Below are 25,999 nucleotides of genomic sequence, written 5' to 3'. Positions count from 1 at the left end.
TGATAGTAAAATTGATTTTAGTCCAATGAAATTTTTCAACCTGCCGTTTCGGGTTGTAAAGAAGAATGCAAACATTATGTTTGAAATTCTGTTACTTGTAACTGTACTAAAGTAACAGCAAGTGCTAACATATTCCAGTTTATACCTTAACACTGGACTGTGGACCAATTCAGGATTCTTTTAAGAACCAAAACCCACTCTAGCATTTTAAATAGTGTTTTTGTACTTTACCTCAAATTTTAACTTTTTTCTATCCTATTGTTCTTGCATTGAAACAATTCTGTATTCTAGCCAGAAGTGTGGAAACTTAAAACCTGACTTGTCAACTCTATATGAAGCATTCTGAGTGATTTTTTTAAAGAATTATTTCTGATGCAAGGTTTTAAGGTAGGGCATACATTTTCAATATGCTGAATATAGCTTTTTAGTGTGGCACAGTTCAACATGCTTAGGGTTTTACTTGTGTTAAGATGTTAGTTAACCTAATATTTTCCGATTAGTGGTTTTCTAGCTGCCTTTCACCCTTTTTGGTTTTGTTATAAATTCAGGTCAGCAGAGAAAACCTTATAATCAAGCTTCTAGAGTTAGAATATATGACTATTCCACGTGTTTTCATGCAAGTTCTCAATTGTTTCTTCAGTGGTTTGGGTGTTCTGGGATACTGATTTGTATTGCTAGACTTTTTTTTTTTTTTTTAATGCTTCCATAGGTATTCCCATCATTTGGAAAATACTTGAAGGCAAGTGAATTTTCCTAAAATTCTCAGAGTGGAAAAGATTTAACTTCTAGGACCACTCATTATAGCCCACTTTTATCACCAGCAAAACAGTTTTCACAAAGCAGCATAGGACTCATAGTAATGTCAACCCAGAGGCAGTGAAGTCAGAATGGAAGGGACAAAGTAGGGGAACTAAATCTCTGGTATGCCAGATGTAACATTAAGGCTGTGGATAGGAATTCCCCATAACCTACCTATTCAGGACTAATAGAGAACCATGTTACAAATGAACACAGTAAATTGGAGAAGACCCCCAGGGCTTGCTTACAGTTTGATTAGCTGTGTAACCTCTGAAGTAATTTGTTTTTGTTTCCCTACCCATAAAATGTGGAGGAGCCCTCACTTTTTTTTTTTTTTTTTAAACAGATGGGGAGGCGCTAACCACGTAGGTAGTGTACTCAAAGTACACTGGCACAAAGTAAGTGCCTGGCTATTACTGCCCAAGTTTGGCTCGAAACCTGCACCTCCTATCTCAGTGTTCATGCATACCTTCCTCCCCCTTGAAGAAGAAAAAAGTCTGAGTACCTGCTGATAAAAAGGCTCCACACTAAAGGTGTAATGACAACTCTCACTCAACTTTGATTACCACCAAGGAAAACATCCCTGGTTATCAAATTTGTGACAGGTATCAGTGCAGGTTAACAGCATGGACTTTTAAGTTTGAGGAAGATCAGCCTGCTCACCCAGAATACTGTTTTGGGCATTACTTAACTTCACTATTGTTTCTGTACTTATAAAACATACTTAAAAACTTAGCACAACGCTAGTACACTGTGAGTAGTCAAGAAATGGTAACATTACACATCAAGTATTTTGTTAAACATTAAAAGAGGGAAGGTGCTCATATACGTGTTACCAGTTACCCACTATGATTTGGAGGCCTCACACAGGTGACTTTTTCCCAAGAAAAATGGTAGGTCTGGTTCAAAATCTACAATGAAATGTGGATTCTTTTACTTAAAGGTAAGCCTAGAGGAAATAAAACTGATTACTATGAAAGAAAAACGTGCTCTGTTGTGCTCCTTAGTGTCATTTTAAAGCATTTTTCATTGTCTTAATAGTCACCTTAAAACAGGTGTGCTGTTTGCATTAAACACCTGAAAGTATACCCAGTACACAAAGTTTTCTCTTTTAGGGTCAGTGCTTGAATGTCTCTGGGCATATTAGCTCATATTTCCTATTTGTCCTTCAAAAATTTGCTTTTAAGTTTTAATTGATAATATCTCTTAAGGAAACTTTTGGTTAGTCCAAAAGACTGAAACAAAATGTTAGTAAGTCAAAATAGTTGATCCTCATTATTAGCAGATTCCTTGTTTGCAAATTCACCTATTTGCTAAAATTTATTGTAACCCCAAAATCAATACTCAAGGTACTTCCTGCTCGTTTGTGGACATGCAGAGTGGTGAAAAATTTAAATCACCCGGTGCCCAAAGTGATGCTTGTTTTTGTTCAGTTACCATACTGTAAATAAGCATTTCTTCTGTGGTCCAGTTAATGCTAAGTTTTTCACATTTTTGTGCTTATTGGTGATTTTCCTGTTTAAGATGATCCTCAAGCCTAATGCTCCTGAACACAAGAAGGCTGTGATGTAACGACAGGAGTTAGTGTTGGCTGCAAACTTTTAACGTTAATGAATCAACAGCATAAGGTGTCTTTAAATAGAAACACATATGAAACAAGGTTATATATTGACTGGTTGATAAAAACATGACCCAGAGGTTCAGAGGAACCTTTATTTCCCCTATGAACACATTCAGTATTTGGGAATTTCAGTGTTCTCAGTAACTTCATAGCACATTACTACTTTGAATAACAAAGTGTACCTTCATACCCCTACATAAAACCCATGGCTGCCTTAAGCTGGTGCTTTCTCCTATTCTAAATCAACAAGTAGACTTGATCAGATTTTAAAGAAATGGTGGAAAAATAAAAAGCAGATATAATCCAAATCTGAAGTGCCGGTAAACACATTCCAACACCAAACAGGATCACCACCACTATTTGGATCTTAATTGACCTTGAAAGTCTTGTGTTCTCCATTAATAAGAACTTTTAAGATGATGTAAAGTTTAGATGATAGGTAGTATAATTTATCATCTTAGAGCTAATGATAATATTCCTGCTGGTGGCCACAGACTTCTACTTCAGGTGTTTTTACAGATCCTCTGGTTAAGATCCTTCTATATTTCATGTTTGACTACTAGCCATTTACCCATAAAAGTCATTTAAATGTGAGTTCATAAATTCTCCAATAGTCCATGCTGAATATTGTCCATAAATGAGAGCATTTCAGTTTTTAGTTTTGCTAACTGTTTAAGCTTGGTCATAACAAATGCAAAAACTTATTACATAAAAAAAACTCAGTAATTTATAAACTTTTCAGTTTCTTTCAGTGGCTAGTTCAATACAGTGTAAATACTTCTTGATTAAAAATAATACCTCTACTGTAAATCTTACACTGTCAACAGTTTCTAATGTATGAAATCTAAATTCTGTCAATTATATATATATGTGTGTGTATATAGTTAGTGTTATTTCTTAGGTCAGAGTTGTGGCTAAACTCACTTTTAAAATTTAGGTTCCAAGCAGTGGGGCTGGTTTTCTCAACTTTGAGCAGCCTTTTCTCTCAATAAGATGACTTCCTCCTATAACAACTTGTGCAAATTCCGTCGTAATACCACATTGTATTTTAATTACTGATTTTTCAGTATCCCATTAGATTGTGGCCTATTTCTATTCAAGTGGTATCTACTTTTAATTACTGATGCTAAATCTCAAAATATTCTATAATCTGATTAAAATCCTCACATTCAAAGAAGAAACTTCTACCAAAGCTTTGGTTTGATTTGTGCTAAATCATTTTTAAAATTTTAACTTTGAGGCATTTTATTATAAAAAGCTAGCACTTGTATACATAAACTAACAGGAACTTAAAATTCATCACACATTTACTTCATTTTTTAGCTTGACCTTCTAGTAAATCTTTAGCTTCATTGATTTTGGCTGCTAGATAAGGAGATCCTCCTATAGGAAGAAAGAAAAAAGGAATAGTTACAATATGGCTTCTCAATTTGGGTTTGATGAAAACCTATTCTCTCGTTTCAGGGATCCCTATTGCTTATCTGAGAGGTGGAATTAGCAGAAATGGTATTTTGACTTTTTAAAATAACTTTGACACAGCGACCAGATAACCAAATCTAATATATTTGACCAATGGGAAATAAAGTAATTCATATTAAGATTTCCACAAAAACGGCACCTTTAAAAACTTAAACTGGAGATTTGCCTATCGTCTTCCCCTAAGTTGTGGGTGCTGAATGCTGTTCTCTGCTGTTCCTAAATAAACTTGTTTTTCCTGGTTGGGGGGGAGAACCTTAAACTGATTAAAATAGGATTTAAAAAAAAAAAAAACCACATATGTGACCTTGAAATAGTATAAGTTACTATTTATGATGATTACAAGTCATAAATGAACATGAATTTATTGTACGATGTTACTTTGAAAACATGTGCTCAGAGGTTTCGGAGCTTTGTTGGAAAGACCCCACTATGATTTGTACTCTTTTTCTGTCCTCACAGTTTTTCTCTTTTCCTGTTATTTATTGTGCCTTCATGATATTACCTAGGGGTGCTTTCCTCCTATGCTGGAGCATTGATTCTCAAAATGTAGTTCTCAGAGCTGCACACATCAACATCCCAATAAGAAAATACACCTTTATAAGGCTCCATGCTACGCTTAATGAATCAGAAGCCTTCCAATAATAGAAGCTAAATTTTGTAGAGGACGCTACTGCAGTCAGATACCAAACAATCACAGACGTGTTTAAACTCAAAACATTCTTAATGAAGGGCCTATCCTGTTTAGAGCAGTGGAATGTGGATTTTGGGGTCTATATTTTGGTATTCCTCATAATTATTTGCTTTCAACACAGCCAAGTCTGTTTAGAAATGTATCAAACAAATCTTACAGGTTTCTAACTAGGTAACCTCTAGTTCAAAGGTCTAAATGGATAGAAAAATTTAAATTCTTAATTTCCTTAACTGAAACTTAACATTTCTTTTAATAATATAGACCCCTCCCCCACCAAAAAAAGCAGTATTGATAGTATTTCGATTAGAAGTCACATTTTATCACTATTGCAGATCTGAAAATAGTAATGCTTATCACTACTTTCAAATTACAGTAGTTACTAGATAAGCTTATTCTATAAATTTTTCACTCAGGATTTATTCTTTGAAGACACTGGAAAATGGATGGATCCAGCCTGGGCAACAGTGCTCACAAAAACATTTAGGCATCTCCCTTGAAACAGCCAAGAATTAAATATGAAATTATTCCACTAATAACAATTAGTCACTGAAAAACACGTACAAGAAGAATTTAATGACTACTTACCCTTGTCTGGGTGATTTAAAAGCATAATTCGTCGATGAGCATCTCTTATTTTCCCTTTATTGGCAGTAGGGCTAATTTAAAAAGAAAAAGGTAGTTTACTTCTAGATCACATCAAAAAAATTATAAATAAAGCCCAATTAAAGATCTCGTGAAATGGGTCCAGTCAACACAACAATATGGAAAGTGGTTTAGGAACCTCTAACACACAAGGATGATGAAACTTCTGAATCAGAACTAAATAGCTCCTGAGGAAAACAGATTACAGATTTTTTTTTTTAAAAGAATTTAATTTGCTTGAGAGCAAGAGCACAAGTGGGGGTGAGGGGGAGGAGCAGAGGAAGGGTGAGAAGTAGACTCCCCACCGAGCCGGGAGCCTGACATGGGGCTTGATCCCAAGACCTGAGCCTCAGTCAGATGCTTAACTGACTGAGCTACCCAGGTGCCCCAGATCAGTCATTCTAAAAAAGTTAGTTGAGGCGCACCCGGGTGGCTCAGTAGGTTAAGCGTCTGACTCTTGATTTTGGTTCAGGTCACGATCTTGGGGTCCTAGGACAGAGCCTCACATTGGGCTCTGAGCTAAGCATGGTGTCTGCTTCTCCCTCTCCTCCTCCCCCCCCACCCCATGCATGTGCTCTGTCTCAAATATTAAAAAATTAGTTGAACCTTGTAATCATTATAAAAGTCCTTTTATTGAAAGGGAAAGCATGTTTAAGTATCTAGAAATGAAGGGAGAATATCACTACAAAAAATGTTACAGAGAACAACACTGAGCACTTCAATTGTTGGTTTAAAAGCCTATCTTTCAATGAATTAAAAAGTGCTTATGTGTTAGTGTGCCTTCTCACTGGACTTTTGCAGAGGGTTTACATCTTAGAATGTATGTAACATTACTATATCTCTTAATAAAAGGTCTTTTTACATTTGTTCATAGCTCTAGAGAGTTGTAGAAAAATTTAGAAATTATTTACCTTACGCCTAGTATTAATGCTGCTTCTCGTTTTGTCATTTTGGGTTCAAACCCACCTCTATAATAGCCACCACTGAAGGCCTGAAAGAGGAAATGCATTCATAAAAATAGATTAAAATAAACTGAAAATTGCTAAAAAAAAATGTTGAAAATTTTCCTAGCAGAAAAGTTAAGACATTTCAGAGAACCTTAACTGCAACACAACATTTTAGCTTTATGAGTAGCAACGAATGTTTTAATGATCATTAAACATCCATTTTTTTCCCCCCAGAAAAACTATCTTAAAAATATAAGAGAAAAGAACAGTGCCTCAAAGCCAGTTCTTCTGGGAATAAAGGAAAGATTATTCCAAGTTAGTTGTATTATAGATAAAAATTTGATCTAAGAGATGCCTGGGTGGCTCAGTTGGTTAAGCATCTGCCTTCAGCTCAGGTGATGATCCCCGAGGCCCGGTACGGAGCCCTGCATCAGGTTCCCTGCTCAGCGAAGAGTCGGCTTCTCCCTCTGACCCTCCACCCCATCTCATGCGGCCCCTCTCTCAAAGTATCTAAAGTATAATTTTAAAAACTTTGATCTAAGAATATGATTATATGTTAGAAAAACTGCATTAAGAAAAAGATTTGGAGATCTTTTCAGGTAAGTCGTTCAAGGGCATTTTGAGGGTAAAGGTAACTACTAAAACAAGACTAAATTTAAGATACGTATTCAGAAAACCAGGCTTCCAGGTCCCCTGACCTTGTTACATCGGAGATCATATTGGTAAAATTTACCATCATCCTATTGTGTCACATTCAATCACAACAATAAAAATAAGTACTGAACAAGCTGTCACAGCCAAACATCACATCCGCTCATACTCTATAGCCTAATTAACTCCAGTGCTACCCAAGAATCTTACTAGGGCAGTGCCAGGGCCACACAGTTAAGAATGGATCACTTCAGATCCCTAGATCTGTGTTTGTCAAGCAGAGCAGCAGATAAGGGAAGGCAAGAATTTGGACAAACGATGCTGAAGTTAATAGTATCTAAACAATAAAGTGCTATTAACTTTCATGATATTAGAATTGTGTTAATAATACGATTGTGTTAATACCCCAATTCTGTCATACAAAGCATTTGATTTTTTAGGGTAACAACATTACAAAGCTCAGAACTTCTAAACCCTCTTTGTGGGAAGAAAGACAAGGGGCCCAAAGCAATCTCTTAGAACTTCACAGATGTTTGGAAATTAACCCTCTTCAAGTGTGACTCTAAGTTTCATACACAAGCAGCATAGAATTAGCAAAAATATTTAGCAAGTCTTACAGATTTTGGTAGACTCTGAAAAACTTGTTTTACTTGAGGCTCCATATGTTTCATGGCTTGCAAAACATAACGGCCTAAAAATAAAAGCAACAGAATAATTAAAAAATCTCCAACCTCCCCTATTTCACTTCCACTCCCAAACCATAAACAAACCTGCAAATCCTGCAGCAGCAATGGTCAGTCCAACTGCTACCACTGTACTGGCCTGGTAAGGGGAAGCAGAGTAAAAAATTTACTTCTCGAATTCTCAACCTTCCCTATTGTACCCATTGTCCCATCCCAAACTCATTACAAGTTTTACTACCAAAGGAGAAGCAACTTTAGGAAGAAAATAGTCTGCCCATGATCCTTTAAAAGGACTGCAACTTTATCTCCAATTCACCGTAAAAAGGTATGGGATTTTTACTGTGAAAGATAATAGCAAGGGGATTTGCTTAATTTACAACAGTCAAAAAGATGATTACCCTCCCTTTGAAAACCTCTTTCACCTCCAGGCAAATGAAGCCACATTACTGTTCAATCAAGAACAATGAAAGTTTCTGCTAGAGAAAGAACTATTTAAAGTCTGTAGAATTTTAACACGTTTCAACCGTAAACGTGGGCTTAACTAGAAGACTAGCTTTTCACAGCACCTTCGGCACTGTGGCGTCTCACGGTCACTGTACAGAGGCCCAAATATATTCAGGAATCGAGAAAAGATGTGTCGGCAAAAGCCAAGGGGGAGGATACAGCAAAGTAAAGAAGGTACTGTGAGGCTTTACCAGGGGAAGAGCAGGTATAATCAAATGCGTTTCCACTAATCACTGAGCCTCGGGGACGACGAACCAGGGACTGAAGACCCCTGCAGAATGGCCATATGAGAACATATGAGGGTTGAGCCAACAGCTTTGTGTCCTGGAGAGTGTGGCTCTCTGGGGCCCTACATCTCCAGCCCAGAGTCGCAATGGGGAGACAACCTCGGCTCCCCTCCTCCGAGGTCGCCACTTGAGATTGCGGTCTGGGCCCGAGATCGCTAAGGAGACCAGAAGGCCGCACTCACCATGGCTCTGGCTTGGCTCCCCGGCCTCCACCGAGAACGCGGTTCATACCAGCCCAAAGGCCGCAGCCACCAGTTCCCACTCCTCTCTACCAGACAGCGACACGGCCACCACCAGCAGACACAAACCGCCCAGACACAGGCGCCCAAGGAAATACGGCGATAGCGGCCGCAAATAGGTCGGAAAACTGTCGTAAAAGGGGGACGCAGTGGGCCAGAGGGGAAAGGTCTCTCAAGCAGTGGGCAGGTGCACAACACGACTTCAGATTGGTTGGTGGGTGGGCGGATCTTCTCCTTACTTGGGCTCAGAGCTGGGGCTTCTCTGTGTTTTGCCCTTCGCTAACGGGCAGAAGGTGTTTGGAAATTCCCGTGGGGAAAGGTACTGGTGCAGAAGGTCGAGAACAAATACTGTGTAGCCTTACTCAGAACGCTCTCCCCCCGCCCTCCCTTCAGCAAGTGCATTCGCCTTTTGTTTTAACAGTCAAGGGTAATGAATATCCTTAAAAATGCCGTAACAGTTTCACGGTGAAGCCAAATAAATACGTAGCAAGACAGTATGGCAAACGAGAATATGTCCCAGAAAACCAAAACAACAATTGTGTTTCAGGGGTGCTCGGTAGCATTCTCTTACTTAAAAGAATTTTATTTATTTTTTAAAAGATGTTATTTATTTGTCAGAGAGAGAGCGAGAGAGCGCATTCACAAGCAGGGGAAGCTGCAGGCAGAGGGAGAAGCAGGCTCCCCACTGAGCAAGGAGGCCCATGCCGGACTTGATCCCAGGACGCTGGGATCATAAACTGAACCAAAGGCAGCTGCTTAACTGATTGAGCCACCCAGGTATCCCTACTTCAGAATTTTAATTTGTAACTTGACCTTGTGAAATATTTGGGGTTTTGTTTTGTAGAATGGAATAATCACTTCAAAGTCCGTTAATATTCTGATCATGAGAGCCTCAAATCCCCACAACCGAAAAATGCTACTTAAAATTTCTCTTCCTCTCCTCAAAAACTAGGGTTTGGTTTTGCCATTACAGGGCATCAGCTTCATATATCCCTCCATAAATGCTTGAGAAGAGGAAAGTAATGGAGACATTAGTGGAAGTTTTACAATGTTTGGATGATCAAGTAAGTTTGGAGTTACTTTCCCCTTAGAACTTATAAAGTATTAGAAATCGGTTTACATTGCAATGAAATTCTGGTTTGATGAGCTGGTTGCATATTAGACAAGTATGCAGATTTGTTGGCCTTTTTTTCCCCATCTGTAAAAAGATTCTGCATTTGGATCTTTAAGAATTCTTCTAGTCCTGAGATTTTTGTAATGTAATAATTGTCAACCAAAATTTCTTACGTATTATGTAAGGAATTTTTTATTATTTGTATATTGCATATGTACAAACTAGAGCAAATAGCTTGCTTGAGGAACAGGTTAACATAGAGAGGCCCAGTCTCAGGAAACCAAGGATGGGTAATGTAGGGAGATATGAAGTGGACAAGGTTCTGTTTCTGGAGGCATGTCAAAGTAGATGTACAACCTAATTCTGTCACTAGCTGTATGACTTTGGATAAGTTATTTCTTACTCTGAGTTTTCTCCTTTGTAAAACAAGGAGAACGATGACTACCTCACCAAATTTTTGTGAGGATAGAGAATTATGTACATGGTATGCTCTGCATGTAATTAGCACTCAGTGTGTTGGCAATTATTATTATGAGGCATGTTGAAGTACAAATTGGTGTGCAGAGGCCCTCCCAATTCTCATGATACCTCACTCATGGATGTGAGTCTTGAAATCTTTTCCCTTCCCATTAAGGGCATGGAAAGCAGCTATAAAAGTAATCTTTTGAAATTTCCATCAACTTGTGAATGGATAATCATTCCTTGCTTCTTCTAGCTTCTGATGACTGCCAGCATTCCTTGACTTGTGACTGCATCACTTCAGTTTTCAAGGAAGGTCAGTATCTTAAATCACTCTCTACTCTGTCTTCACATTGGATTTCTTTGTGTGTAGAATCTCTTCTTCCTCCCTTTTAAAGGATACATATAATTGCATTTAGGGTACAATCCTATAGTCCAGGATAATCTCCCCATCTCAAAATCCTTAACTTAATCATAGGTACAAAGACTTCTTTGTACCTTTGTCCTGATTTTAGAGCCTGATATCTTTGGGGGCCATTATTTAGTCTATTAGAGTAAGAAAAGACAAAAGAGAGGACTTATAGGGACAAGAGAATGGGAAAGGACTCTGCTCAATTTCTTCTCCCAAGTTTGCTAGTCAGGTAAATCACTTCTTGCGGGAGAATAAATGAGTGAGAGAAGTGTTCTTGATTGTACCTTTCAAATACTTTTTAACTGTGACTCTTAGTAAGATATACATTTTACGTTGTGATCCACAGAACAAATACGTACTTGGACACATAGATACAGAAACACACACATATGCACACACAGATACACATTGAATTTAATGTGTATTTATTTATTTATTATTATTTTCTACTCTTGCACATTTTTTAAGTGCTTGAATGGCAAACATAGTTTAGAGCATATAGCAGAGAAAGTGGTAAAGTTTCTCCAATAGAGAAGCTACTACACCAGAGGTTTATAGTAATAGGTACAAACTTTTCAGACCTCTTAAATAGGAATATGAAAAAATCTTTGAAAGGAAACAAATCCTATATAATTTAAGGGATAGATCAGCAGCCTCATCAGGTTAGGAAGACTTGACATTGCTGAGTCACTTTCTATATTGATGTTATATTGCCTTCTTCACCTTTCCTTCTCAGTAATCAGTTTATATTTTGGGACAGCTCAGTGGATTAGCTCATTAATATGTACCCATAGAGCTCTGAATCTAAAGTGCTATGTTCTATTACTAACAGGAATCCAGGTATCAGTGAGATCATTCTTAGGTGGGTATAGCCATGAATTCCCACGACCACTTACCCTGAAATGAAAACGACACTCTCAAATTAGTTTAAAATGTTAATTCACAATCAAAAGTGATTGTTAGAGACGATCTCTCAGAGTGATATAACCTGTCATTACTACTAGATCTATATTAAAAACAGCAAATGAGGAGCGCCTGGGTGGTTCAGTCTGTTAAGTGCCTGTCTTCGGCTCAGGTCATGATCCTGGAGTTCTGGGATCCAGGGATCCAGCCCTGAGTCTGCTTCTCTCCTTCTGCCACTTCCCCTGCTTGTACTTGCTCTCTCTCTCTGTCAAATAAATAAAAAAAAATCTTAAATAAAAACAGCAAATGAGTGGACTAGAACCTGAAAGAAAATGACATAGGACATGAGAAACTATGGGAATAGTTAGAATACCAGTAAAGCTGGAAACGTCTTCAGAAAAAAGCCTCCTTACGGACCATTTTGTTAAAACACACTCCTCTGCTCCATTCAGAGCTGAGGAGTTTGCTGAAACCAGAGGTGATTCAGGAAACTGGGTAGTCTCCTGCTTTCTGCCAGTCTAAAGCAAACTGCTCTGTCTTGCATGTCTTACATCGTGAGCCCTCAAATAACTGCTCTGCAAAGTTAACAATGTCAGAATTCTAATTTGCATTTCTTGTTCTAAGATATTGTTGGCAGAATAGTTTGTGCTTTTCAAGAATATGAAATGAATGTTTAATTCAACATAGGAAAAACGGAATAAATGTTCAAAAAAAGAATAGTTATGTAATTTGTTTCCTGCTCTGTAAAGTCGACATAATATAGTACTTCATTGCATTGTTTTAAGAATTAAGTTAGATAATATATGTAAAGCATATAGTATATAAATAACTGCTCAGAGAGCATATTATTTTTACTTCAGCTTATCTCCTCAACCCTGTATTCTCTAATTTAGCCCTTTCCAGCTCAGGTCAAAGTTCTCTAACCTGGCCCCACAATTCCAGAGAGTCTCATTAGTTTTTCAGTTTTTTTTTAAACCATGCATAGTTTTATTTGCTAATACATTTATGCTTCTAACTCTTTCTCTGTTATGTGTTCGACTCAGAAGGTCTAACATGGACGGCACTGGAGGAGATAATGCTAAGTGAAATAAGTCAAGCAGAGAAAGACAATTATCATATGGTTTCTCTCATCTATGGAACATAAGAACTAGGAAGATTGGTAGGGGAAGAAAGGGATAAAGAAAGGGGGGATGAAGCATGGGAGACTATGGACTATGGACTCTGAGAAACAAATTGAGGGCCTCAGAGGGGAGGGGGGTGGGGGAATGGGATAGGCTGGTGATGGGTAGTAAGGAGGGCACGTATTGCATGGTGCACTGGGTGTTATACGCAACTAATGAATCATCGAACTTTACATCAAAAACCAGGGATGTACTATATGGTGACTAACATAATATAATAAAAAATATTTTTAAAAAAGAAGGTCTAGAAGCTATTGAAATAAATTCAATGTTTCAGTTGATAAAAATTAGTTTCCATTTTACTATCTTACCGTCAGCGCTTTTACAATGTACTTACTTTCTTTTAACACTGAGACTTGAGTATTTATATATATCCTTTATATGGCATTTCTTAATTTCTATTCACTGAGAATATAGGGCATGCTAGTCTTTCAGTTTTTAGGTTCCAATGAGATGATGTTATTCTGTCAGCCCAGTAGATACCAAGGAAATGTATTCCTCTGTGTCTTATTTCTCACAAAGATGAGTTCTGCTGCATTGTTTTGTAGGTGTTTGGTATGTCTCTCTGATGGCCCTAAATCCATCTTCAGCCACAAATTACCAACTCTCAAGAATTAGGGCTGCCCGGCCTACACCCCTGGTTTGTCCCTTTCTCTTTTGACGGCTACTTTGTTCAGTTTTCATTCACTTCCTCTCCCTTGGGATTGTGCTTTTCTTTTTTGTCCTTTCAGAGAATACTTAACATCAGAGTTTATTTTTCAAGGATTAAAAAAGCCAATTTTTCTCACAGATTGATAAATGATAATTTGTCTTACCAAGGGCTAAACATTTAGATAACCAAGAGACAAATTTCTTAAACCATGATATATTACAGATGCTTTCTTGCAGTTTTGAGATACAGCCTTCTAAGACTCCATATTTAATCCAGTGGGTTCCAAACGGATCTAAAATGGTTCAGTTAATCGGAAGTAGATGTTGGGTGCTACAGTCAGTTCTAAGATAACCAAATTGGAGAAAAATTATTAAAACTCTATGACTGGATCTGGTCTTAGACTTTTAGGTAAGTTCACTTTAAAATAATAGGATTGTTGCAGGTGGCAAGGAAACAGAATTTTGATAAGTTATATGTCAGAAATCTTGGATGGATTTTAGAAAAAAGCTAACTTAAAGGCCTGTGAATGGGCTTCATCTTATTCTCTTGCACATGCTGACTGGGTGAAAGGGTAAGGCCAACTTTCTGATGCCAGTGAACAACCTCTTCCTCTTTTCTGTCTGGACTTGGATCGGTTCTGTGACCTTCTCTCTTGCAAAGTGCACCAGCACTTTGACTTTGATGGCTTTGTTTAGCTCAAATTCAGAAAAAGTGTTGAAAACAAAAGGAAGCCATTGCCCTGCTCGTTTTGGAGTGTGTTCAACTGAGAATCAAGTTTCCTCTTTTTGAGCATTAATCATTCATCTAAGGAAGCTTTTGGTGTGTTCCTTTGTCTTTGTCATCAGCTCCCATTGCACTTGAGCAAGCTTTTCCTACCACGTCTTCCTTTAATTCCTCTCAAAGTTTCTTGATCTTTAGTTCTTCAAACATTGTATTCACAGAAACTGTCTGAAGGGTTTCTAGGTCTTTCCCACAGCCAAACTTGCTGGTCATTAGTTGATGAACTGTTTCTTCCATTTTGCTTATCCTTTTTACTGTCTCTCTCTCTTCTCAGATAAGCTGTTTACACCTCTTCCAGCATTCTTTGTTAAGTTTCTGTTGCTTGGAATTTTTCTCATAGAGTCGTATGATTTGTTCTTGTGGCCATCACAAAGAATGGTTAGAAAAGACCAAGGTTCCAGAAAGATCATTAGGTATTTCTCCAAATACTACGTGCTCTATCCGGTGGAGCTTGAGTGGAATCACAACCAGCTACTGGTTCATTCTGCTACTGCTGCGTCTCTCATTGGTAAACCTCTAGGGCCTCCTTCACTGAATTCAGGTTAGTTGCCACAATTTTTACTTTTAGATAGTGTATCATATTCCTTTTTGAGGAATTTTCTTTTCTTCAACTAAGACCTCCGCGGTGTCCAGCCTTTTCTCCCAGAGTTGAAGGGCCAGTTCGAAAAGACCCATGTCACAATCTGTTGGGCAAATATAATCATCAAAAACCTCGGAGGAGGTTAAGATGGCGGAGGAGTAGGGGACCCCTTTTTCAGCCGGTCCCCTGAGTTGAGCTGGATAGGTACCACCAGCAGGAACATCCACGGAATCAGCCTGAGACGCAGGAAGATACATCTGGATCTCTACAAATGAACATCTCCAGCGCTGAGTATCGAGGTACGAAGCGGGGAGCCGTGAAACCGCGCACAGATATCGGAAGCTAAACAGAAGGGGGAGGGAGCCGCCGTGTCAGGGCGCCGGGAAGCGGTAGCCACCTGCACGGGGGAGCGGATGGACCGCGGACCTGCATGCTTGAGACAGCAGACTGAGAACGGGAGCTCCAGGAGCGCATGCGGGACGGCTGGCGGTTGGCNGCAGACCTGCATGCTTGAGACAGCAGACTGAGAACGGGAGCTCCAGGAGCGCATGCGGGACGGCTGGCGGTTGGCGGGCCACCTGCACGGGGGAGCAGGCGGACTCGCGGACGGCACCCGCGAGACAACAGACTTAGAACGCGAGCTCCAGGAGCGCGCGCGCAGGGCGGCTGGCGGGCCACCTGCACCGGGGAGCGGGCGGACCGCGGACCCGCACTCTGGAAACGGCAGACTGAGTCCGTGAGCCGGGAGCGTGCGCCACCAAGCATCTCACGGAGCCCCGGAGCTCCGGTGTGCTCACTGGATCGAGGCTGAGACTGGGAGCTCCGGGAGCATGTGCGGGGCGGCTGGCGGCTGGCGGCTGGCGGGGTTGGAAACACAAAGGACAGAGACGCGCCGGCCCTGGAAGTGAGGGCTGGGACGCCGGGTGTGGGGCGCACAGCCCGGGATGCTGCAGGGTTGAGCAGCACCAACAGAAACAGAGTTAAAGTGGCCAGAACATCAGTGGAGAACGATCCGCGATCCCTCTGTTCTGAGACAGAGGCTGAATTTCAGCCGCTGCTGCTCTCTCAGAAGAGGCATAGCAAACCGCCAGGGAAAGCCGCCAGAGAACAAAAGCCCGGAAATACCGGCTCACAGGGTGCCCATCCCCATCCCCCCTCGCAAGGGACACAGAGACTCTACCCAAACAGGGTTTTCTGAGTACCTGCAGGCAGGCCCCTCCCCCAGAAGGCAGGCTGAAATATCAAGAAGCCTGCAACCCGGAGCGCCTGAGTGGTGCAGTCACCAAGCACCTGTCTTCGGATTAGGGTGTGATCACAATGTTCTGGAAAGGAGTCCCTCATCGGGCTTCTCCACCGGGAGCCTGCTTCTTCCTCTCCCACTCCTCTGCTTGGGTTCCCTTTCTTGCTGACTGTCTCTCTCTCTCTCAAATAAATAAATAAACTCTTTAAGGAAGAAGCCCACATCCCTAAGATCTCTATAAAACAAGGGCGCACGGCCTGGGTCCCAGTCAACACTTGGGCTCTGGACAACCCTGCAATCTCTCTTCATCAGAATGACGAGAAGGAGAAGTCCCCCCCAGCAAAGAAAAGATAATGAGTCTGTGGCCTCTGCCACAGAATTGGCCTCGGCCACAGAATTAATACATATGGATGTATCCCAATTATCAGAAATGGAATTCAGAGCAACAATGGTCAAGATGATGAGTAAACTTGAAAAAAGCATCAGAGAAAGCGTTGCTGAGAATATAGAATCCCTAAGGGCAGAAATGAGAGCGAATCTGACAGAAATTAAAAATTCTATGGGCCAAATACAGTCAAAACTAGAGGCTCTGACGGCCAGGGTCACCGAGGCAGAGGAACGCGTTAGCGAATTGGAGGATGGGTTAGTAGAAGAAAAAACGAAAATAGAAGCTGGTCTTAAAAAAATCCACGCCCACGAATGTAGATTACGGGAGATTACTGACTCTATGAAACGATCCAATGTCAGAATCATCGGCATCCCTGAAGGGGTGGAGAAAAACAGAGGTCTAGAAGAGATATTTGAACAAATTGTAGCTGAAAACTTCCCTAATCTAGCAAGGGAAACAAGCATTCGTGTCCAAGAGGCAGAGAGGACCCCATCCAAGCTCAACCAGGACAAACCTACGCCACGGCATGTCATAGTGCAATTCGCAAATATTAGATCCAAGGATACAGTATTGAAAGCGGCCAGGGCAAAGAAATTTCTCACGTACCAAGGCAAAGGTATCAGGATTACGTCAGACCTGTCTACAGAGACCTGGAATGAGAGAAAGGCTTGGGGGGGCATTTTTAAAGCTCTTTCAGAGAAAAACATGCAGCCAAGGATCCTTTATCCAGCAAAGCTGTCATTCAGAATTGATGGAGAAATAAAGACGTTCCAAAATCGCCAATCATTAACCAATTTCGTAACCACGAAACCAGCCCTACAGGAGATATTAAGGGGGGCTCTATAAAGGTAAAAAGGCCCCAAGAGTGATACAGAGCAGCAAGTCACAACCGATACAAAGACTTTAAAGAGAAATGGCATCATTAAAATCATATCTGTCAATAATCTCTATCAATCTAAATGGCTTAAACTCTCCCATAAAACGCCACAGGGTTGCAGATTGGATAAAAAGACATGACCCATCCATTTGCTGTCTACAAGAGACTCATTTTGAACCCAAAGATGCATTCAGACTTAGAGTAAGGGGATGGAGTACCATCTTCCACGCAAATGGACCTCAAAAGAAAGCTGGAGTAGCAATTCTCATATCAGATAGACTGGATTTTAAACTAGAGGCCATAGAGAGAGATACAGAAGGGCACTATATTATTCTTAAAGGAAGTATTCAACAAGTGGATATGACAATTATTAATATATATGCCCCCAACAGGGGAGCAGCAAGATACACAAGCCAACTCTTAACCAAAATAAAGAGACATATAGATAAGAACACAGTAATAGTAGGGGACCTCAACACCCCACTATCAGAAATAGACAGAACACCCTGGCAAAAACTAAGCAAAGAATCAAAGGCTTTGAATGCCATACTCGACGAGTTGGACCTCATAGATATATATAGAACACTACACCCCAGAACCAAAGAATACTCATTCTATTCAAATGCCCATGGAACATTCTCAAGAATAGATCATGCTCTGGGACACAAAACAGGTCTCAGCCAATACCAAAAGATTGAAATTATCCCCTGCATATTCTCAGACCACAACGCTCTGAAATTGGAACTCAACCACAAGGAAAAACCTGGAAGAAACTCAAACACTTGGAGGCTAAGAACCATCCTGCTCAAGAATGACTCGATAAACCAGGAAATCAAAAAACAAATTAAACAATTTATGGAGACCAACGAGAATGAATACACAACGGTCCAAAACCTATGGGATACTGCAAAGGCAGTCCTAAGGGGGAAATACATAGCCATCCAAGCCTCACTCAAAAGAATAGAAAAATCTAAAATGCAGTTTCTATATTCTCACCTCAAGAAACTGGAACAGCAACAGAGGGACAGGCCTAACCCACTGACAAGGAAGGAGTTGACCAAGATTAGAGCAGAAATCAATGAATTAGAGACCAGAACCACAGTAGAGCAGATCAACAGGACTAGAAGCTGGTTCTTTGAGAGAATCCATAAAATTGATAGACCACTGGCAAAACTTGTCCAAAAACAAAGAGAAAGGACTGAGATTATTAAAATTATGACTGAAAAGGGAGAGGTCACGACCAGCACCATTGAAATTGCAAGGATTATTAGAAACTTTTATCAACAGCTATATGCCAAAAAACTAAACAATCTGGAAGAGATGGAGGCCTTCCTGGAAACCTATAAACTACCAAGACTGAAACAGGAAGAAATAGATTTCTTAAATAGGCCAATTAACTATGAAGAAATTGAGTCAGTGATAAACAACCTTCCAAATAATAAAACTCCAGGCCCAGACGGTTTTCCTGGGGAATTCTACCAAACATTCAAAGAAGAAATAATACCTATTCTCCTAAAGCTATTTCAAAAAATAGAAACAGAAGGAAAGCTACCAAACTCATTCTATGAGGCTAATATTACCTTGATCCCCAAACCAGGCAAAGACCCCCTCAAAAAGGAGAATTACAGACCGATTTCTCTAATGAATATGGATGCCAAAATCCTCAACAAGATCCTTGCTAATAGAATCCAACAGTACATTAAAAGGATTATCCATCATGACCAAGTGGGATTCATACCTGGGATGCAAGCATGGTTCAACACTCGCAAATCAATCAATGTGATACATCATATCAACAAGAAAAGACTCAAGAACCATATGATCCTCTCAATTGATGCAGAAAAAGCATTTGACAAAATACAGCATCCTTTCCTGATTAAAACCCTTCAGAGTGTAGGAATAGAGGGTACATTTCTCAATCTCATAAAAGCCATCTATGAAAAGCCTACTGCAAGCATTATTCTCAATGGGGAAAAGCTGGAAGCCTTTCCCTTAAGATCAGGAACACGACAAGGATGCCCACTCTCGCCACTATTATTCAACATAGTACTAGAAGTCCTTGCAACAGCAATCAGAAGACAAAAAGGGATCAAAGGTATCCAAATCGGCAAAGAAGAAGTCAAACTGTCTCTCTTTGCAGATGACATGATACTCTATATGGAAAACCCAAAGGAATCCACTCCCAAACTATTAGAAGTTATAGAACAATTCAGTAAGGTGGCAGGATACAAAATCAATGCCCAGAAATCAGTTGCATTTCTATACACGAATAACGAGACTGAAGAAAGAGAAATTAGGGAATCCATCCCATTTACAATAACACCAAAAACCATGCGTTACCTTGGAATTAACTTAACCAGAGACGTAAAGGACCTATATGCTAGAAACTATAGATCACTTTTGAAAGATATTGAGGAAGACATAAAAAGATGGAAAAATATTCCATGCTCATGGATTGGAAGAATTAACATAGTTAAAATGTCCATACTACCCAGAGCAATCTACACTTTCAATGCTATCCCGATCAAAATACCGAGGACATTTTTCAAAGAACTGGAACAAATAGTCCTTAAATTTGTATGGAACCAGAAAAGGCCCCGAATCTCCAAGGAACTGTTGAAAAGGAAAAACAAAGCTGGGGGCATCACAATGCCGGATTTCGAGCTGTACTACAAAGCTGTGATCACAAAGACAGCATGGTACTGGCACAAAAACAGACACATCGACCAATGGAACAGAATAGAGAACCCAGAAATGGACCCTCGGCTCTTTGGGCAACTAATCTTTGATAAAGCAGGAAAAAACATCCGGTGGAAAAAAGACAGTCTCTTCAATAAATGGTGCTGGGAAAATTGGACAGCTACATGCAAAAGAATGAAACTTGACCACTCTCTCACACCATACACAAAAATAAACTCCAAATGGATGAAAGACCTCAATGTGAGACAGGAATCCATCAAAATTCTAGAGGAGAACATAGGCAACAACTTCTATGACATCGGCCAGAGCAACCTTTTTCACGACACATCTCCAAAGGCAAGAGAAATAAAAGATAAAATGAACTTATGGGACTTTATCAGGATAAAGAGCTTCTGCACAGCCAAGGAAACAGTCAAAAAAACTAAGAGACAGCCCACGGAATGGGAGAATATATTTGCAAAGGACACCACAGATAAAGGACTGGTATCCAAGATCTACAAAGAACTTCTCAAACTCAATACACGAGAAACAAATAAACAAATCATAAAATGGGCAGAAGATATGAACAGACACTTTTCCAATGAAGACATACAAATGGCTAACAGACACATGAAAAAATGTTCAAAATCATTAGCCATCAGGGAAATTCAAATCAAAACCACACTGAGATACCACCTTACGCCAGTTAGAATGGCAAAGATAGACAAGGCAAGAAACAACAATTGTTGGAGAGGATGTGGAGAAAGGGGATCCCTCCTACATTGTTGGTGGGAATGCAAGTTGGTACAGCCACTCTGGAAAACAGTGTGGAGGTCCCTTAAAAAGTTAAAAATTGAACTACCCTATGACCCAGCCATTGCACTACTGGGTGTTTACCCCAAAGATACAGACGTAGTAAAGAGAAGGGCCATATGCACCCCAATGTTCATAGCTGCATTGTCCACAATAGCCAAATCATGGAAGGAGCCGAGATGCCCTTCAACAGATGACTGGATTAAGAAGCTGTGGTCCATATATACAATGGAATATTACTCAGCTATCAGAAAGAACGAATTCTCAACATTTGCTGCAACATGGACGGCACTGGAGGAGATAATGCTAAGTGAAATAAGTCAAGCAGAGAAAGACAATTATCATATGATTTCTCTCATCTATGGAACATAAGAACTAGGATGATCGGTAGGGGAAGAAAGGGATAAAGAAAAGGGGGGTAATCAGAAGGGGGAATGAAACATGAGAGACTATGGACTATGAGAAACAAACTGAAGACTTCAGAGGGGAGGAGGGTGGGGGAATGGGATAGACTGGTGATAGGTAGTAAAGGAGGGCACGTATTGCATGGTGCACTGGGTGTTATACGCAACTAATGAAGCATCGAACTTTTCATCGGAATCCGGGGATGTACTGTATGGTGATTAACATAATATAATATAAAAAATCATTAAAAATAAATAAAATAAAAAAAATTAAAAAAATCATCACAAACCTCATCACGAGATTCATATTCATCCTCATCACTCTCCTAGCCGGATTCTTCTTCACTTGATTCATCACTATCCTCAACTTTATCAGCATCTCCTTCAAACTCCTTTTTCTTCATCCACTTAATACTTTTTCAGACCCTCGTGAGGAAATTAGCAAATTTATTGTTTTCTCCAGTGGCAGCTTGTAAGCCCATATAGAGTGCCTTTTCTTGGTCCTGGAGGCAATTTCATTCTTTTTCTCTTCCATCTCTTTAAGAGTTTATTTATTTTCCATTGGATGTCTGGTTCTTCTCTGTCTAGTGAATTAATAGGCTCTTGAAGTACATCCTCCTGTTTTTCAAAATTCTTGAGGAGAAGCGTTTCTTGAAATAATGTGACATGGTGCAGGTCAGATCATTTCATCTAAGTAGCTAGTTTTAGTTTTTAATGTCTTGGGAGATAGCATCAAAAGCAACAGTTCTTTGACTCTGTTGGACAAATACTGTTGACATGTACAAGTGTTTAATCTCCTCTCTTTTCGTAATCTCCAGCTTCACATCAGTTGGATCTGCTTTTGAGTTCCATTAACTCTGGAGTACCTAGGCTGAGTGTTGATGGCTTTGATCATCTAGATGATGAATCTCTTGTTGCCAGATCACTGTTCTTTCCAGAAGAGAGTCTGAGGAACCCTCCATCCGAGCCTGCAAGACCCTGCCTTTTCATCTGCTGGTGCTTAAAACGAGGAGAGTGTCTTCATCATACTGAAGTCTCTTTTCTGGCAATTCTCCTTGGTATACTGGGGGATTTGGCAAATAGGGATATGCCTGGATATGTGAAGAATCAACTGAACGCTCTTCAGTCCTTGTACCAGGCACTGCGTTTCCTTGATGACAGCCACTGTGAGGTCTTGAAGAGAGAGGATGCAACTGTTGATGTGCATTTTCTTTGAATGGGCCATGGGGTCTAGGTGTCCCAGTTTCTCTTTCTTCTTGGTAGCATTTATTCTCATATGCTGAGGTATCTTACAGTCTAAGGCTGTCTCAGATTGAAGTCTCCCGTGTACAACTGGGTTATTGGATGGCTTCCACATCTTTGGGATCTCCATAGTCACCATCAGGGTTACTCTTGTACAGTTCCTTCCTTTCTTTTTTTTTTTTTTTTCCACTGCTGAATTTTAAGTTGGGCCCCTTTCAGCTTTTAATATGTTTCTTCCTTTTCTCAATTTGATTTTCGACCATAATTTCTCTTAGGGTTTTAGGTAGAAATTTCTTCCCTTTTTCTATAATTGACTCTTCTTCTTCCTACCTATATCTTTCTTGCTATCCTTTCTTCCAGCTTCCTCTTTTTCAGTCCTCTCCAAATTGCTTGTTCTTCTCCCTGATTGACTTGCTCATTTGGACTTGGAGTACTTAGAGGGCTTCACAACCTTATAGGAGGGTATCTTGTGATCACTTTGGATGGCGTGAACCACAACAGTATCACTTTCCAATGAATCATGAAATTTATTCTCTAGCTTCATGAGGCCTAGTTGATATTTCTCTTCTTCCCAAGGTAATTCCTTTTCTACTTGTTGAATTTATTAAGCTGTTTTTATGCCAGTCTGAGCATGACTTTTGGAATCTAGATCAATATCTGTTCATTTAAACTGCATATGCTTTGGTAATTCTTCATTTGTAGAAGTTTCCAAAATTTATTTCATAAAGTTTTGACTTGTTCTCTCTTCCCAGCCTTTATTCTTCCACTTCTTTCACTAATTTATCATGTTCTCTTTTTCTTCTGGCATTCTCAATACAGTAGGCTTTGGGATTTTCCATATCTTCTGGAATTGGTTCTCCTTCAGTTACCATCTTGAGAGACAGCACTTTGACTTTGATGGCTTTGTTTAGCTCAAATTCAGAAAAAGTGTTGAAAACAAAATATTAATACCTGTTCCAGTAGTCACCAAGAAATGGTCATCAAAGCTAGGATAGATGCCTTTAATCCATCCATAATTATTGGCATGCATATCGAAGTGCCAGTAGTCTACCATGTTCATCAATGAAGGATTATTCTGGTTTAGGATACTAAGACTCGAATTTCTCCATTTTGCATTCCCCAAAAGGTCAGTCTTGGTTAATGCTGAAAGTGATAGTTTGGATGGGATTATCCTCTGTATCTTCAAGAGGAAAGTCAGAAGGTTCATCCTTCTTTTCTGTGATATCACTGCTTTTGTCATATGGGGGAACTCACAGTGATACAGAAAACCAGAATCATAGCCACTGAAAGAAACCCAGAACTTCTTTGGCTCAGAGTAAAATCCACAGAGTACATGATGGGGAACCTATGGAATAAAGATTTCCGGTAATGGCTCCCCTACCTCCTCTTCACCCTGGAATTCCTTTTCTCCATCTTCTCCCATCTCTGCTGCTAGCCTCTTCCTCCTGCCTTCTCCTTTGACTCCTTTTGTTTCTTTCTCTTTTCTATTTCTATTAATCTCAGAATCTTAGATTTGACACTTGAGAAATGGCAACATTTTATGTACGTCTTTGATTTTATAGGAAACTACATCGTGATCTTCCTCTTCCTCCTTTTTTTTTTCTTAAAGATTTTATTTATTTATTTGCGAGAGAGAGCAAGCCTGAGCAAGTGAGAGAGAGCATGAGCAGGGGGAAGGGGGAGGGGGAGGGAGAAGCAGACTCCCCACTGATCAGGGAGTGCGACACAGGACTTGATCCCAACGGAACTTGATCCCAGGACCCCGGGATCATGACCTGAGCTAAAGGCAGACACTTAACTGACTGAGCCACCCAGGTGCCCCCCTTTTGCTCCTTTGTAGTTGGAAATGGAGTTTCAAGAGCATAGCCATTCTCACAGATAATCAGTAATGTACTTTCAGGGTGGGAGATTGAAGACTATGTTAACTGGCAAACAGGTCCATATTATATAATATAGTCGATTGGCTTATAATCCTTTTCTGCCTCATAGAAGAAGATAGTTTGGTCTTTACTCCCTGTAGTTAGAATTTCCCCATCATGTTCCTAAGCTAAAACAGTAACACAAACAGTATGGGATTTGAAAACCTGTTCCAAATGAATATTTGCATTTGAAATTTTCTTCTGTCTTGCAAAATTATAAGCCCTTTTGGATCATAATGCTCAAGAATTTGAACAACTCCATATTTGAATCCTACAATAATCTGTGTTCCAGTGTACCTAACCAGTCTGGGGTCCCTAAGCAAGGGCAGTACCTCTTAGTTTGGATTTCATTTGAACCAAAGGAGTTTTGCTAGCAGAATCATAGATTTGAACAGAGCATTTCAAGGTAGTAGTGGCCACGAGATACATGAGGGGAGAGATAGCCAAGACTTCAGTAGCTCTAGAATAGAAGGAGAAGAGGCGTTCTGGGTCTTGGGTCATATTTGAAGTTTGAATTTTATGTGTATTTAAATTGAATTTAATTGAAATGAATGTTTTTGAGACAATACTTGTCCTTACTTCATGAGACATATGCTGGTCATTTCTATTTCTTAAAAAAAATCCTGGGAAACCCATTAAAATTCACAGACCATTAATTAGTCATGATTGGAAGTATGGAAAGCATCATGCCATAAGATTCCACGCTTGGAAATATGATGCCAGGCAAATCAGAGTTGTTTTTTTTCCCTAAAAATTATGTGCCAGACATTGTGCTATATTCTTTATGTAGATTATTTCACTTTATTCCATGACAGTAATCCTTATTTCTGTTTTGCAGATGAAAATATTTTGCTGGATGTATTTATTTTTCCCTCCAGATCCCTTCTCTGTCATTTTCCGTTCTGCTCTGTATCCCAGAGGAACACACAAGGTTAGGAGCCCCTCTCTTCTTCTGGCTTGGGATTCAGTTATGTCCATGATCAGAAGATCAGAAGGTAGGAGGACAGTGGGTTGATGATGTTCATTTCTCCATCTTCATTCCTGGTGGTTGCCACAGGCCGATTGAGTTTGTCCATTGAAGAATACAGTTTCTGTTGCGTGTGTGTTCAGGTAATTATTCCCACTCCTTGCTCCTTCAGGTCTAAGAATAGTAATGACTTCTTTGGCCCTAGCAGCCTTACCATACTCAGGACACTTGACCATCATTCATGAATTTATCTCAATCTTGTGTGTACCTTTGTAAATAGTCCCTTTATTAAATTCTCCTCAGTTATTCTATTGGAAACGGAAAGGAGGGCTGGATTCCTGCTTATGTGTTGAAGAAAGAACCAATAGAATTTGCAAATGGACGAAATCAACTAGGAGTTGATGGTAACAGTGGAAATGGAAAGAAGGGCTGCACTCCTGCTTATGTGAAGAAAGAACCAATAGAATTTACTGATGGACGAAATGTAGTGTGTGAGAAAAAGAGAAGATTCAAAAGTGACTCCAAAGCTGTAGGCTTGAGCAGCTGGAAGGATGGAGTTGCCACTTACAGGGACTGGAAAGACTTCAGAAAGAACAAGCTGGGGAACTTTAGTCATGTTAAATTTGAACTTAACTAGGTATCCAAAGAGCATTTTCACATAAGCATTTGGATGTACAAGTCTGATGTCAAGAGAGAGGTCTGGGAGTCATCAGCCCAGAGATAGTCTTCAAGGCCATGGAACAGATGAAATCAACCACTGTCTGAGTGGAGAGAGAAAGAAGAGGAATAAGGGCTGTCTTGTGGACTCTTCCATATTTGGAATTTAGGGAGATAAGGAAGAACCAGA

General features: G+C 39.9%; 1 protein-coding gene, 1 long non-coding RNA gene and 1 pseudogene across 4 annotated transcripts; 1 reads left to right on the top strand and 2 right to left on the bottom strand.

Moving 5' to 3' along the window:
- Positions 1-2,497: 2,497 nt before the first annotated feature.
- DNAJC19 (DnaJ heat shock protein family (Hsp40) member C19) lies at positions 2,498-8,661 on the bottom strand. 3 transcript variants are annotated; one of them, XM_019792909.2, is made up of 7 exons: positions 8,486-8,661; positions 8,208-8,287; positions 7,600-7,651; positions 7,447-7,520; positions 6,143-6,222; positions 5,175-5,245; positions 2,498-3,802 (listed from the first exon to the last, which is right to left on the bottom strand). In XM_019792909.2, the coding sequence occupies exons 4-7, from the start codon at positions 7,498-7,500 to the stop codon at positions 3,732-3,734; spliced, it is 276 nt and encodes a 91-aa protein (XP_019648468.1). In that variant the 5' UTR covers positions 7,501-7,520; positions 7,600-7,651; positions 8,208-8,287; positions 8,486-8,661; the 3' UTR covers positions 2,498-3,731. The 3 variants fall into 3 exon arrangements, with proteins under 3 accessions (XP_019648468.1, XP_034518278.1, XP_002930148.1); XM_034662387.1 differs by having other exon boundaries at positions 8,535-8,649; XM_002930102.4 differs by lacking the exon at positions 8,208-8,287 and having other exon boundaries at positions 8,486-8,659.
- Positions 8,662-8,816: 155 nt separating this feature from the next.
- On the top strand, positions 8,817-11,563 carry LOC109488414. Its single transcript, XR_004626093.1, has 3 exons — positions 8,817-8,861; positions 9,516-9,606; positions 10,372-11,563. It is a non-coding gene; the product is annotated as an uncharacterized LOC109488414 (long non-coding RNA).
- An 11,364-nt stretch (positions 11,564-22,927) lies between these two features.
- Positions 22,928-24,776, bottom strand: LOC109488413 (annotated as a pseudogene).
- Positions 24,777-25,999: the final 1,223 nt, after the last annotated feature.

Source organism: Ailuropoda melanoleuca, chromosome 1 (assembly GCF_002007445.2).
Source record: "Ailuropoda melanoleuca isolate Jingjing chromosome 1, ASM200744v2, whole genome shotgun sequence".
In the NCBI taxonomy this organism is placed as follows: Eukaryota; Metazoa; Chordata; class Mammalia; order Carnivora; family Ursidae; genus Ailuropoda; species Ailuropoda melanoleuca.
This window is presented reverse-complemented; position numbering and strand designations above follow the sequence as displayed.

Bases quoted from the DNA above. Each gene is read 5' to 3' on its own strand.
- DNAJC19 (XM_002930102.4), bottom strand. The intron at 6,223-7,446 runs GTAAGACTTGCT...TTCCTCTTTCAG, and splicing joins TTCAGAGTCTACCAAAATCT to GCCTTCAGTGGTGGCTATTA. The intron at 5,246-6,142 runs GTAAATAATTTC...TTTTTAAATTAG, and splicing joins GCATTAATACTAGGCGTAAG to CCCTACTGCCAATAAAGGGA.